The 14,748-nt window shown below is 46.3% G+C and overlaps 1 protein-coding gene across 1 annotated transcript in view; it reads left to right on the plus strand.

Moving 5' to 3' along the window:
- Positions 1-14,139, plus strand: part of KAT6A (lysine acetyltransferase 6A) — an 81,186-nt gene extending 67,047 nt beyond the window's left edge. The window contains exon 18 of the mRNA XM_048829138.2: positions 8,991-14,139. Within this exon, the coding sequence (XP_048685095.1) occupies positions 8,991-11,593 (2,603 nt within the window). The 3' untranslated portion in view covers positions 11,594-14,139. The remainder of the gene's footprint in view (positions 1-8,990) is intronic.
- The last annotated feature ends 609 nt before the right edge of the window (positions 14,140-14,748 follow it).

The following is a 14,748-nucleotide window of genomic DNA, read 5'->3' on the forward strand; positions in this document are numbered from 1 at the left end:
TCAGCTCCTTCTTACCGCCAGTGATGCTCCTCACCCATCTCCTTGCTTTGGGAAGTGGTTCTTTTTTCCTGTCACTCATTGTGTAAATAGTTCTTAGATAAGTATTTTTCTTTGTTCTCTTAATAGTTAGCGAAATAGTACTGCAGGTAAGTTAGATAGCCCCTTAAGGGACTTAGCCCAGGGATGGGCACCAGGAGATTCCAGCCAGAGGCCTTCCAGGCTGCAAAAGACATCATGTCTTTGCTGGTGCCACCGATGCCCCGTCAAGACCTCGTCATCTCCAGAGGGAAGCCGGCACTGGGGCTTGTACAACGGTCTCCATCGGTGCAGCATCATTCCACAGTGGTCGGCGTCGAAGCAGCGATTCCCAGAGATGCACTTCCGACCTGCCCACAACAACCAGAGCTCCTGGCACCATTTGCTGGACTCTTGGCATTGGTCCCCCGAGGCGTGGCATCACTCGCCGAACAGGCGATGCAGAGCCGAAGCATGCCACTGGTCTCCGGGATCATGGCACCAGTCACCAGAGCATGGGCGTCACTCCTCGGGGCAACAGAGATCATCCGCACCACAACACTGATCCCCAGAACCACGTGACTGGTCCCCGGGGCCGAGACGCAGATTCCCAGACTTGCTGCACCAATCTCCAGAGTCGAGACTGCATTCTCTGTTGCCCCATTGTCGGTCGCCAGACTCCCAGCGTCGTTCCCAGAGCTCTAGGTGTCGATCGCTCGTGTACCGTCACCGATCCGCCGATCTCCGCCACCAGTCCCCAGACAGGCGCACTGGGACCCTGAGCCCCAGCACTTCTTCCGCAGACGCCAGAATGGTAGACGCAGAGGGGACATGGACATGGCATCAGTGCCACTGTGGTCCCCAAGGGAGGAACTTTCTTCCTCAGCCTTTGAGGCTGAGGAGATGGCGGGTTCCTTGAGCCAGGCACACCCAGCCAGATCTGTAGGGGTTCCACCAGGGCTACCCACTGGTGAATGGCCCCGGGGTCAATGGCGTAACTCGTGGCACTTTTGGAACCCGTGGGGGTTCTCCTAGGAATCAGAAACCCAGATGCAGCGTTCAGTGTCGGGGGTGTCAGAGAGGAGGTCGGCAACAGTCCCCCACCCCCCTCCAGATTCAGAGGAAGAGTCCGAGCAAGGTCCCCAGGAGCCCTCCGACCTTGGTGGAGGCCACCCATGCGGGGGACACTGAGCCAGCCCCTCCTCCCGCCCTCACCCAACAAGGCAGTGGCGGGACCGTCCCAAACAGTGCCACAGGACGATGCCAAGGCATACCAGGAGCTGCTAAAGTGGCCGCAAACCAGGGATGGGAAGCAGAGGAACTGGCCGAAACCTCTGATACTTTGACATTTTGCCCATGGTGGACTTGTCTAGGGTTGCATTCCCGATCCACGAAGGAATAGTAAAGATGATGAAAGCCTTATGCAGACTCCGTCCTCTCTCCCGCCTATCTCCAAATGAGCAGAGTGGAAGTATTATGTCCCTGTAAAGGGCTTTGAGTATTTATATTCCCACCTGGCTCCGAACTCTCTAGTGGTCTCTGCGGCCAACGAGAGAGACAGGCAGAGACAACCTGGCCCAACTCCCAAAAACAAAGACGGCAAGAGGTTAGACTTATTTGGCAGAAAAGTTTATTCGTCTGCCAGCCTCCAGTTACGAGTGGCAAACCATCAGGCCTTACTCGGGAGGTATGATTTTAATGTGTGGCAATCTGTGGCCAAGTTCGCAGACTCACTGCCAGAGGACTCCAAGCAGGAGTTCCTTGTCATTTTAGATGAAGGGAGAAATGTGGCAAGGTCCTCCCTTCAGGCCACCTCTGACTTGGCAGACTCAGCTGCCAGGTCCATCGCTACGGCTGTCGACGGAGGCTCAACAATCAATTCAGAACCCACCTTTTGATGCCTAGCCCTGTTTGCAGAACAAACAGAAACAGTTACATGGGCTTAAGGACTCATGGGCTACTCTACGTTCCCTGGGTCTCTATACACCAGCCTCTTCTAGAAAGAGGTTTAAGCCGCAGCAACCTCAAAGACCAAGTGGTCAGGCCTGACCGGAGCTCTGCTGTAAGAAGGGCAAGGGCTACAAGCGCAGTCAAGGCCAACAACTAGCTCCTTCTTCCCACTTGGGCTCCTTCCACCACCTGCCTGGAAGCAAGTGGGTATTTTGAGGGTGTGCCTCTTCAGGGACCCTTCTCAGGAGCAACTTATCACCCAAGAGGGGCAAGCCATCCTGCAAGTAGGGGCCGCAGAGGAAGTCCCCATGCATCTAAGAGGGAAAGGTTTCTACTTTTGGTACTTTCTGATACTGAAGGCCAAAAGGGGCCTGTGTCCCATATTGGACCTGTGAGGCATCAACAAATATCTCAAAAAGTTGAAGTTCTGCATGGTCTCCTTGGCCTCCATTATCCCCTTCCTGGAAACTGGTACACCGCCCTCGACTTGAAGGATGCGTATTTTTCATATTTCAGTTTTCCATGGACACAGAAGTTTCCTGTGGTTTGTAATGGAACGAGCTCACTAACAGTTCGTAGTGCTTCCATTTGGCCTGGCTACAGTGTCAATGGTGGTCACAAAATGCATGGGTGTTCACAGCTTATCTGAGGCGCCAGGGCGTTCAAATCTACCTGTACCTCATGGCTCATCACGGGTCGTTCAAGGGTACAAGTTCATCGCAGCATCGATTTGGTCCAAGTCACTTGCTGAGCATTGGGTCTGTTGATAAACGAACAAAAATCCACATTGGTCCCAGTACGGAGAGTAGAGTTCATTGAGGGCAGTTCTGGACTCTATCCGAGCCAGGGCCTTTCTCCCAGAACCCGGATTCAAGGCCATGTCGGATCTCATTACCCAACTCACTGGTCACGCAATCACCATGGCCAGGGTATGCATCTGGTTGCTAGGGCACATGGCGGCATGCACATATGTAATTCAACGCACACGACTACGTCTCAGACCCCTCCAGATGTGGCTGGCATTGGTCTACACCCCAGCCAGGCACCACCTGGACAGAGTCCTCACAATTCCACCACAAGTAGTTACTGCTCTGGAATGGTGGTCCAACCCAGTAAATATGCCCGAAGTAGTACCCTTTGCGACCCCAAAACCCATAATGGTGCTAGTGTTGGATGCGTGGGAAGCCAATTTGGATCACTAAAGACCCAGCGGTTGTGATCCCAGGAAGACTTGGCATTGCACATCAGTGTCAGGGAGTTCAGGGCCATCCATTCAGCTTGCAAAGTGTTCCTTTTGCAACTATTCCATCAGGTGATACAGGTGTTGACGGACAATATGGCCTCCATGTTTTATGTCAGCAGGCAAGGAGGAGCACGGTCCTCTGTCGAGAAGCCCTCCGGCTGTGGGATTTCTTCTATCTGGAACCCCATATAAATAGAGGCTCTACATCTCCTGGCGTCCGAAACATGCTGGCTGATCGCCTTAGCAGGTCGTTCTTTTCTCACCACGAGTGGTCCCTCCACTCAGAAGTCATCAGAATGATCTTACAGAGCTGGGGAACTCCCCAAGTGGACCTGTTCGCCAACAGGCAGAACAGGAAGTACCACCAGTTCTGCTCCTTTCAAGGGCTTGACAGCGGATCGCTCTCAGATGCTTTTTTCCTGTCTTGGACAGAAGACCTGATGTACACCTTCCCACCAATCCCGCTTATCAGCAGGACCCTCCTGACAATTTAGAGGCACCGGGCCAAGTCATCATGATCGCCTCAGCATTGGTTCAGCATGCTCGTGGATTTGGCAACAGCATCCCCATGGACACTTCCTAACCACCCAGACCTGCTCTCAGGATCATGGGAGATTGCTGCATCATGAGATAATTGGCTCTGTGGATATGGGGAAAGCGGTGGATGTGATATATCTTGACTTCAGTAAAGCTTTTGACACGGTCTCCCACAGTATTCTTGCCAGCAAGTTAAAAAAGTATGGATTGGATGAATGGACTATAAGGTGGATAGAAAGCTGGCTAGATTGTCGGGCTCAATGGGTAGTGATCAATGGCTCCATGTTTAGTTGGCAGCCAGTATCAAGCGGAGTGCCCCAGGGGTCAGTCCTGGGGTTGGTTTTGTTCAACATCTTTGTCAATGATCTGGATGATGGGATTAATTGCATCCTCAGCAAGTTTGCAGATGATACTAAGATGAGGGGAGAGGTAGATACACTAGAGGGTAGGGATAGGGTCCAGAGTGACCTAGAGAAATTGGAGGACTGGCCAAAAGAAATCTGATGAGGTTCAACAAGGACAAGTGCAGAGGCCTGCACTTAGGAAGGAAGAATCCCATGTACTGCTACATGCTGTGGACTGACTGGCTAAACAGCAGTTCTGCAGAAAAGGACCTGGGATTACAGTGGATGAGAAGCTGGATATGAGCCAGCAGTGTGCCCTCGTTGCCAAGAAGGCTAACGGCATATTGGGCTGCATTAGTAGGAGCATTGCCAGCAGATCAAGGAAAGTGATTATTCCCTCTATTCGGCACTGGTCAGGCCACACCTGGAGTATTGCGTCCAGTTTTGGTCCCCCCACTACAGAAGGGATGTGGACAAATTGGAGAGCAACAAAAATGTCCAGCGGAGAGCAACAAAAATGATAAAGGAGCTGGGGCACATGACCTACGAGGAGAGGCTGAGGCTCAGGGAACTGGGGTTATTTAGTCTGCAGAAGAGAAGAGTGAAGGGGGATTTGATAGCAGCCTTCAACTACCTGAAGAGGGGTTCCAAAGAGGAGGGAGCTAGGCTGTTCTCAGTGGTGGCAGATGACAGAACAAGAAACAATGGTCTCAAATTGCAGTTGGGGAGGTTGGATATTTGGAAACACTGTTTCACTAGGAGGGTGGTGAAACACTGGAATGGGTTACCTAGGGAGGTGGTGGAATCTACATCCTTAGAGGTTTTTAAGGCCCGGCTTGACAAAGTCTTGGCTGGGATGATTTAGTTGATGTTGGTCTTGCTTTGAGCAGGGGATTGGACTAGATGACCTCCTGAGGTCTCTTCCAACCCTGATATTCTAGGATTCTGTAAACCTCGCCTCTCTCCACCTCACATCATGGATGCTGTGTGGCTGAACCCAAAGGAGCACGCCTGCTCTAGTCAAGTCCAGCGCATTCTGTTAGAGAGTAGAAAAACCCTTCACTAGAGTGACTTACCTGGCAAAGTGGAAGTGCTTCTCCTGCTGGGCGTCAGAGCGGAGGACCCAGTCATCTCTGCAGTCCATTCTGAACTACCTGCTTCACCTAAAACATGAAGGTCTGGCCTTCTCTTCGATCTAGGTGCACCTGGCAGCCATTTTGGCCTTCCATCCTCACGTCCAGGGCAGATCGGTATTCTTGCATGAAATGACGATCAGATTTCTTAAGGGCCTTGAAAGACATTTCCCCCCAGTCCAGGACCTGGTACCCCAATGGGACCTTAACCTAGTCCTTTCTAGGCTCACTGGCCCTCCCTTTGAGCCTCCTAGCCTCCTGTTCTCTTGCGCATCTGTCGTGGAAGGTTGTTTTCCTTTTGGCTATCACTTGAGCGAGGCGAGTCTCTGAGATTAAAGCCCTTTCCTCAGAGCCCCCTTACACGGTGTTCTTCAAGGACAAGGTTCAGTTGCCTCCCCATCCTGCTTTCCTTCCAAAGGTGGTGTTGTGTTTTCATGTTAACCAGGACATTTTCCTCCCGGTGTTCTGCCCAAAGCCTCACGTGTCCAACGAGGAGAGGCGTTTGCACGCTCTAGATGTCAGGCGGGCTCAGGCTTTCTACTTAGAGCATTCCAAGCCCTTCCGTAGATTGACTCGAATCTGTCACAGTGGCTGATCGGATGAAAGGCCTCCCAGTGTCTTTTTAAAGACTTTCGTCTTGGATTACTTCCTGCATCTGTACTTGCTACGATTTGACACAGGTTGTACCTGCACTGATAGTGACAGCTCATTCAAGGCTGCATCTGGCAGCCTTCCTAGCACAAGTCCCTATCAAGGATATCTGCAGAGCAGCACACCTTCACGACCCACTACGCCATCACCCAGCAGGCCAGAGATGACACTGGCTTTGGCAGAGCTGTGTTGCAATCAACACATCCATGAACTCCTACCCGCCTCCACAGATACTGCTTGGAAGTCACCTAACATGGAATGAACATGAGCAAGCACTCGAAGAAGAAGAAAAAACGGTTACTTACCACCATGACTGTTGTTCTTCAAGATGTTGCTCATGTCCATTCCATGACCTGCCCTCCTTCCCCTCTGTCGGAGTTTCGGCAAGAAGGAGCTGAGGAAGGGGGGACCTGGCAGCATCCCTTATACCGACACACATGCACACCGCTCCAGAGGGGACCAGAGCCAGTCCCCCTATGGATACCACTACAGGGAAAACTTCTGGCCCCAGTGCATGTGGCAAGCGCACACACCTAACATGGAATGGACATGAGCAACACATCTCGAAGAACATCAGTTATGGAAGGTTAGTAACTGTTTTTTTAAAGAACCAAATGGGACAGCATGACTAAATGTCAATTGAATGGGAAGTAGGACAACACCTTTCAAATACTTTTGAAGTATTTAACACTAAAGAGAGAGACAAATTGTTTAGGGTGGCTCCATTGGTTTAAAGTCAAAGTATGAAAACATATAGCAACTAATAATTTTTCAACGATTTACTGCGGGTAGGATGGGTCCTACACAGTGCTGAGAGACTAATAGAAGTGTCAAAAACTTCCAACCTCCCCTTGACTTCACAAACTCTACTTGACAGCGCTCAGCACCTTGTAGGAACAGGCCCATAAAGAGCAAGGATGTCTGTGGTAAATGATGAAGACTACAGGCCACTGGTATAGAGCAATCTAGATCTCTGGGTTATCTGGGTTTAAGCAAACAATATGTGTGCTAATACAGCCAAATATAAAATTACACTGTAGGAACAAAGAATGTAGGCCATACTTGCAGCACGGGGAAGTCTGTCGTGGAAAGCTGTGACTCTGAAAAGTACTTCAGGCTCATGGTAGATAATCACCTGAACATGAGCTCCCAGTGTGATGCTGTGGCCAAAAGAGCTAATGTGATCCTGGTATGTATAGACAGGGAAGTCTTGAGTAGGAGTAGGCAGGTTACATTATCTCTGTATTTGGTACTGCGACCACGACTGGAATATTATGTTCAGGTCTGATGTCCACAAGATTTATAGACTTTAATGTCAGAAGGGAGCATTGTGATCATCTAGTCTGACCACCTGCACATTGCAGGCCACAGAACCTCACCCACCAGCTCCTGTATTAGACCCCTAACCTCTGGCTGAGTTACCGAACATAAGAATGGCCATATCCAGTTCTCTTTTAAACCCTGTTATAGTCCTAGCCTTCACTGACATCCTTAAATCATGGTTTAAAGACTTCAAGTTACAGAGAATTCACGATTTACTCTAGTAAAAACCTTCAAGTGACCCGTGCCCCATGTTGCAGAGGCAGGCAAAAAAAAACCCAGGGTCTCTGCCAATCTGACCCGGGGGAAAATTCCTTCCCAACCCCAAATACAGTGATCAGTTAGACAACAATTATTAAAGGACTGGAAAACATGCCTTGTAGTGAGACTCAAGGAGCTTAGTCTGTTTAAGTTAATAAAGAAAAGGTTAAGAGTGACTTGATCACAATTTATAAGTGCCAACTTGGGGAGCAGAAATAGAGGGCTCTTCCTTCTACCAGAGAAAGGTGTAATGCAATCCAGTACCTGGAAATTGAAGGTTGATACATTCAAACTTGAAATAAGGTTCAAATTTGTAACTATTGGAACAGTTTATCAAGGGCTGTGTTGGATTCTTCATCACTCAAAACTTTAAATCAAGATTGGATATTTTTGTAAGAGAAATGCTCTAGTTCAAACATGAATTAATTCAAGGAAGTCCTAGGGCCTGTGCTATACCAGGGGTCAGACTAGATGATCACAGTGCTCCTTTCTGGCCTTATATCTATGAATCTATAATAACATTTGGAAAGTAGCTTAAATATGAAAAAGATCCATCAAAAAATAGACAAAAGAGAGAAAATTTTGGCTTCCTTTTATTATTTATGCAGAAACAAAGTGTTCTTCAGCTGCCAAATAAAATTACAGTAGAATCTCAGAGTTATGAACACCTTGGGAATGGAGGTTGTCTGCAACTCTGAAAAAATGTTATGGTTGTTCTTTCAAAAGTTTACAACTGAACATTGACTTAATACAGCTTTGAAACTTTATTTTGCAGAAGAAAAATGCTGCTTTTTTAACCATCTTAATTTAAATGAAGCAAGCACAGAAAGTTTCCTTACCTTGTCAAATCTTCTTTTTTAAACTTTCCCTTTTTTTTTTTTTTAGTATTTTATGTTTAACACAGTACTGTACTGTATAGTATTTGCTGTTTTTGTCTCTGCTGCCTGATTGCTGACTTTCGGTTCCAAATGAGATGTGTGGTTGACTGGTGAATTCGTAACTCTGGTGTTCTATTGGATCTAAATAATTACTTTGATTTTTAATCAGTTTCAGTAATGACTGGTAAGAGAAATAGTTCTGGATCTTAGATCTCTTCTGAAGAGCAGAACTAAATGTAAACATGTGCAATGTACGTTCATGGGTGTGGGAAGTATCTTGCTCAAGTGGAATATTTTCCTATTAAAAACACATTACATTAATTGTACTTGCAAAGTTATGGTGGTCCTTTTCTAGTTCTTCTGATCTAGCATATGGTATGTCACTGAATTTGGATTACATTTTAAAGGCTCAAAACTCTGAAAAGATGTTCTTTGCAAATGCAGTTAATTTAATGTGTTATTAATGAGCAAATGTTTAAATGAGAGAAAGGGTTAAAAATCCTTTGTTCTCTTTTATTGTTCATGAACATTGAATTAATATATGGGGTGGCATGCTTGGGACTTTGAAATGGGGGGAGGATTCCTTTGAAGGCAGGAAAGAGGAAACATTCAAGTAATTATGGAAAGTTTAAGCGGTATTTTTGTTTTGTGTTTCCAGGCACCCCTACCTTGAAGCCAGTATCTGTGCTCAGAAAATGTGAAGCAAAGATTTCTCCATTTGAGCCAGATACTTCCACACCCATGAAAAAGAAAAAGGGATGGCCAAAAGGCAAAAGTCGCAAACCAATCCACTGGAAGAAAAGACCTGGTAGAAAACCAGGGTTTAAACTGAACCGGGAAAAGGTGCCAGTATCTGCTCAGGATGAGGGAGTTGATGCTATGGTAACTAATTCAAAACCAGGGCGTAAACCCAAAATGCAGGAGAAAGAAGAGCCTCTTGAGAAGAAAGAAGAGCAACCCCTTGCTGAGGAAAAGAAGGAGGAAGATGTGCATATGGAAACAGAGGAGGTGGGAGAGGGAGAAGAGGAAGATACAACCAGCAGTGAAGTGAGAGCAGTTTCTCCTATGGACAGCAGCAGCAGTCCAGCAGCAGATGTTAAGGAGCCTGAGGTAGAGGAAGAAGTAGAGGAGAAGCCACGGGTATTAGAAGAGCAAAGGCAATCAGAAGAAGAACAGCAAGAATTAGAAGAACCTGAGCATGACCATGAGGAAGAAGAGGATGAGGTTGCAGTAGTTACAAACCAAAATGAAGACCATGATGCAGATGATGAAGATGATGGTCATCTGGAATCTGCAAAGAAGAAAGAATTGGAGGAACTGCCAATTAGAGAAGAAGTAAAGGAGGAGCCTGATGTCCAGGAGTCTTTTTTAGAAACAAGCATACAGAGCAGTAGAGAAGAGGTAAAAGGCAAAAATGAAGCGGAGGCAGATTCTGAGGAAGAGCAGGCTTCCCATGAGACGTCAGTGGGCTCAGAGCATGTCCCTGGCTCTGAAGATGATCCTGAAGAAGAGCAAAATACTAAAGAAAGGTTAATTGAATTAAAAGAAGAGGAAGAGATTCCTCATAGTGAACTAGATCTAGAAACTGTCCAAGCAGTCCAGTCCTTGACGCAGGAGGAAAGTAATGAACATGACGTAGCGTACCAGGACTGTGAGGAAACTCTTGCAGCTTGTCAGACTCTGCAGAGTTACACTCAAGCTGATGAGGACCCTCAAATATCAATGGTTGAAGATTGCCATGCGTCAGAACACAACAGTCCAATATCCTCTGTTCAGTCCCATCCTAGCCAATCTGTGCGTTCCGTCAGCAGTCCCAACGTGCCTGCTCTGGAGAGTGGTTACACCCAGATAAGCCCTGAACAAGGATCCCTGTCCGCACCTTCTATGCAGAACATGGAGACCAGCCCCATGATGGATGTGCCTTCTGTATCAGACCACTCTCAGCAGGTGGTGGATAGTGGCTTCAGTGACCTTGGCAGCATTGAGAGCACCACAGAGAACTATGAAAATCCCAGCAGTTATGACTCCACTATGGGAGGCAGCATTTGTGGAAATAACTCTTCGCAGAGCAGCTGCTCCTATGGAGGATTGTCCTCCTCTAGTAGCCTAACTCAGAACAGTTGTGTTGTCACTCAGCAAATGGCAAACATTGGCAACAGCTGCAGCATGATGCAACAGAGCACTGTCCAGCCTGCTGCAAACTGCAACATTAAGTCACCTCAGAGCTGTGTGGTAGAAAGGCCTCCAAGCAACCAGCAACCAGCAACACAGCCACAGCCTCAGCAGCAGCAGCAGCAGCCTCAGTCACAACAGCCTCAGCCCCCACCTCCACCCCAGCAGCAGCCTCCGCTGTCTCAGTGTAGCATGAATAATAGTTTCACCCCAGCACCTATGATCATGGAAATACCTGAATCAGGAAGCACTGGCAACATAAGTATCTATGAGAGGATTCCAGGAGATTTTGGTGCTGGGAGCTACTCTCAGCCATCAGCCACATTCAGTTTAGCCAAGTTGCAGCAGCTGACAAACACCATTATGGACCCTCATGCCATGCCTTATAGCCATTCTCCTGCTGTGACTTCCTATGCAACCAGTGTTTCTCTGTCCAACACAGGATTGCCTCAGCTAGCTCCATCTCATCCATTAGCTGGGACACCGCAAGCACAAGCCACCATGACACCCCCACCAAACTTGGCATCCACCACCATGAACCTCACATCACCTCTGCTTCAGTGTAACATGTCTGCTACCAACATTGGTATCCCCCACACACAAAGGTTGCAGGGGCAAATGCCAGTTAAGGGGCACATTTCCATTCGTTCTAAATCAGCACCACTGCCCTCTGCAACTGCACACCAGCAGCAGCTCTATGGCCGCAGCCCACCGGCAGTTGCCATGCAGGCTGGCCCTCGTGCACTAGCTGTTCAGCGAGGTATGAACATGGGGGTTAACTTGATGCCAACTCCCCCCTACAATGTCAATTCCATGAATATGAACACCCTGAATGCCATGAACAGCTACAGAATGACACAGCCCATGATGAACAGCAGTTACCATAGTAACCCTGCATACATGAACCAGACAGCACAGTATCCTATGCAGATGCAGATGGGAATGATGGGGAGCCAGGCCTATACCCAGCAGCCTATGCAGCCAAACCCTCATGGAAACATGATGTATACTGGCCCCTCCCATCACAGCTACATGAATGCTGCTGGGGTGCCCAAGCAGTCGCTCAACGGACCGTACATGAGAAGATGAGCGAAATGAACTTGCAACCTAAAAACTTAAATATATATAAATAAAGGAACCTTTTATACTGACGAACCAGAGAAAATGGACCTTTTCCCAGTTAAAAATATTGCTGTAGATTTAGAGGGTTTTTCTTTGGTTTATTTTATTTTTTAGGAAGCCTGGTCTTTATTCTTTTTTTGTTCGTTCATTTTGGGTTTTTGTTTCCTTCAGAATCCTGAAACGTTTTACAGCTGAAGTCATTTTCAAATGGTTTTAGGGGGAAAATGTGCACAAAAATCTTTTCATAATTTAAAGAGAGCCTTACTTTGCTGACCACACAGACAGAATATCTTTAACAGTGAATCATCTTTTTAAATTTTATTTTCAAGTGTATGTTCCCCACTCCTTCCTCTTCCTCCTGTATGTCCCTCTGTGTGCAGCTCCCAATGCTGCAGTCATTAAAATGTCAGACATCTCAAAGGGTAACAAAACCCATCCCTCTAGTCCCCACTTTGCATTTCCTACTTAAGTCCAGCAGGAGGCACTTATGGGAGACTCAGAAGGAGACATGGAGGACAAACTAACTCTTTATTCCAATGAGGCAGGAAAATTTCTCCTCTTAATCCTTTCTGACCTTCTTACCCCTTAGTACAATTTGGAATTATATATAAACATAAATTCTTCTCACAGTGATGTCTTCATAGATTGATTAATTGAAATACAGTCTGTATGTTTCATTCTGAAAGTATAGTGTCACTTTAAAATGTTCCCATCCAGCGCACAAACACATTGTCAGTCTGAACTAGCATTAGCATCTCAAAGGAGAACTTTATGGAACCCTAATGCAGCCACTAGAAGGATAAGAGATGGTTACTGTGCATCAGAAAGAGACGAAAATGGCTACAGGGTCTCGTTTTGACAACCTGCAAATCAGCCATAACTCTGAGATCCCAAACTCTTCTTTAATATCTGCTTTGAAATGCTAAAGGTCTTGGTTCTGAGCCTTGGAGTCTGACTGAGCTCGAGCAGCCATTGCCAGTAGTCTGCCTCTAAGTTCCTTTACTCACATAATCTTGGAAGATGAAGCGTACGTTTAAGTGACTTGACAAGAAACCTACAGAGTCTGTGTCACTATTCCATTCCTGTGCATGTGGGGAGAAACTGCTGAGTGTGTCCTTCTTCCAGAGGAGTCATGGTGTTAAAACAGGCACATTCCTGCTTTCCCAGTTTCTTTTGACATCATCACCTTTGAGTCTGTGTGTGGGAAGTGAAGGGAGTTTCAGCTCCTCAAGGGAGGAAATGGGAGTGGGACAATCAGCATACCGCAGTGAGACCTAGTCAGCAGGGTTTTGTAGGGTGCTTGTGCACACCCCCGTTCCCATTTTCTTTCTGCTGCTCAGCTGTGTGTGATAAAAGAGAGTGGCCGCACCTGTCGGCATGCCGTCACATACAAAAAGAAGGGACACTATTTACCCTTTAGTGTAAAGTTCTCTTTTATTGTATATTCTGTAGAGATACAGACAATAATAAAACCAATTAGTTGTAAACAACATAAAAAAACATCCAAATGAAGGTTTGAGGTTTCTTCAGATGCACTAAAACGGACCTTTCTTCAATAACTGCCAAATATAAAAAGGCAGAATTCCAAGGACTTCCACTCCTTATTTCTTTGTTTTGAGCATGTGCGAGGCTGTGTAGGATCCCGTTTCTCTGTATATACTATTCCGGTTTTAACTCATCCATGTAGAAAGCGCACCGTGCTGCCCTCTCCTTCCTAGATCTTCAGCTGTTTCATTGCTTCGTGGTTGCGGGAGGGAAGGCGGGGGAGCAGGGAGAGAGAGGGTTAAAGACAGGAGGAGAAGCTGTTGAAATGAGGGCCGTGAATTTAGTTTGTTTGCTGTTTGGTTTGGGTTTTGTATGTTTTTTTTAATCAATTGGGCAGCTCCCTTTTCCACAAGCCTTTGTGACTGTAGAACTATTGTAGAAAAAAAGTTCTTTTCTATATTATAAAAGAAATTATCCAACACAAGTAATATTGGTACCTACCATTTTTTCACTTCTGTTTAAAAAAAATGTATTTTTAGCAAAATAACTTGGGTAATCTTCTAAAAGAAATTTAAAAAAATCACTGTTAGTGACTTTGATGCCTTTTAAAATAAGAGCTTTTTCATTTCATTCCATCTTTAAAATTTTTTATCTTTGTTGTAGAATATTAAAAACTATTTTAAGAAAGATAAAAATTCTCTTTAAAGAGATCTCTAGAGTGTGTGAATAGAGCTCCAGATGCCTCTAAAAGCCGCATGTACAAATGAAGCTAAGTCTATTCCTGTCTGTTTATATTTGCTTTTCCTGTTTTGTAACCTCTTTGTACTTTGTTCATGGTGACTTGTAAGCTAAGGGGAAGGGGGGCCTAGATGCCTTTGTAATTCTCCATGTCATGCGCTCCTGGCCAGCGGGCCTCCCTTCCTCTCCTTGTATGTAATATCACTTTTTTTCCCCTTTCTAGCAAGTACTTTCAAAAGAACTCTGTACATTTTAACATAAAAAAATAAATTATGTTGAGCCATTTTGGATGTCTGTTGTGCATGTGGAATTTTTCTTCCTCCAGAGCATTTGAGAATTTAATCCTGTAACTGTTGCCAGGGTCTGTAGATTTAATTCCTTCTTGTATGACTGTTGATCCAGAAGAGGTACAGTACCTTAGGGAGACTGTGCACCTAAATCCAAGAACAATCTCTGCCCATAATGTTACCTCCTCTGAGTAGAAGCTGCACATCAAAGAAAACTGAACCTTTCTCTCAAGAGTGTAAGGCCTGCTCTCGGAAATCAATTCCTTTAAACCCCCTCACTGCAAGCTTGCCAAAGCTTTGACTAAATTGTCAGCTTCTTTCTTCCTGCCCAAAGGGATGAGGCGGGTGGGGAGTAATAGGTGGTTTGGATTAGGGTGACCAGACAGGAGGCGGGTGGGGAGTAATAGGTGCCTATATAGGACAAAGCCCCGAATATTGGGACTGTCCCTATACAATCAGGATGTCTGGTCACCCTAGTTTGGGTGTATGAGGGGTTCACCCCAGCTGCCTATCTGCACAGGCATTTGCATCCCAAAAAAGTAAAAACCAGAACAATAGGCAACTTCATTTTATTTGGAGAAATATTTGTTGTCAGCCACAGTACAGGTGTGA

Source organism: Caretta caretta, chromosome 26 (genome assembly GCF_965140235.1).
Source record: "Caretta caretta isolate rCarCar2 chromosome 26, rCarCar1.hap1, whole genome shotgun sequence".
Lineage (NCBI taxonomy): Eukaryota > Metazoa > Chordata > Testudines > Cheloniidae > Caretta > Caretta caretta.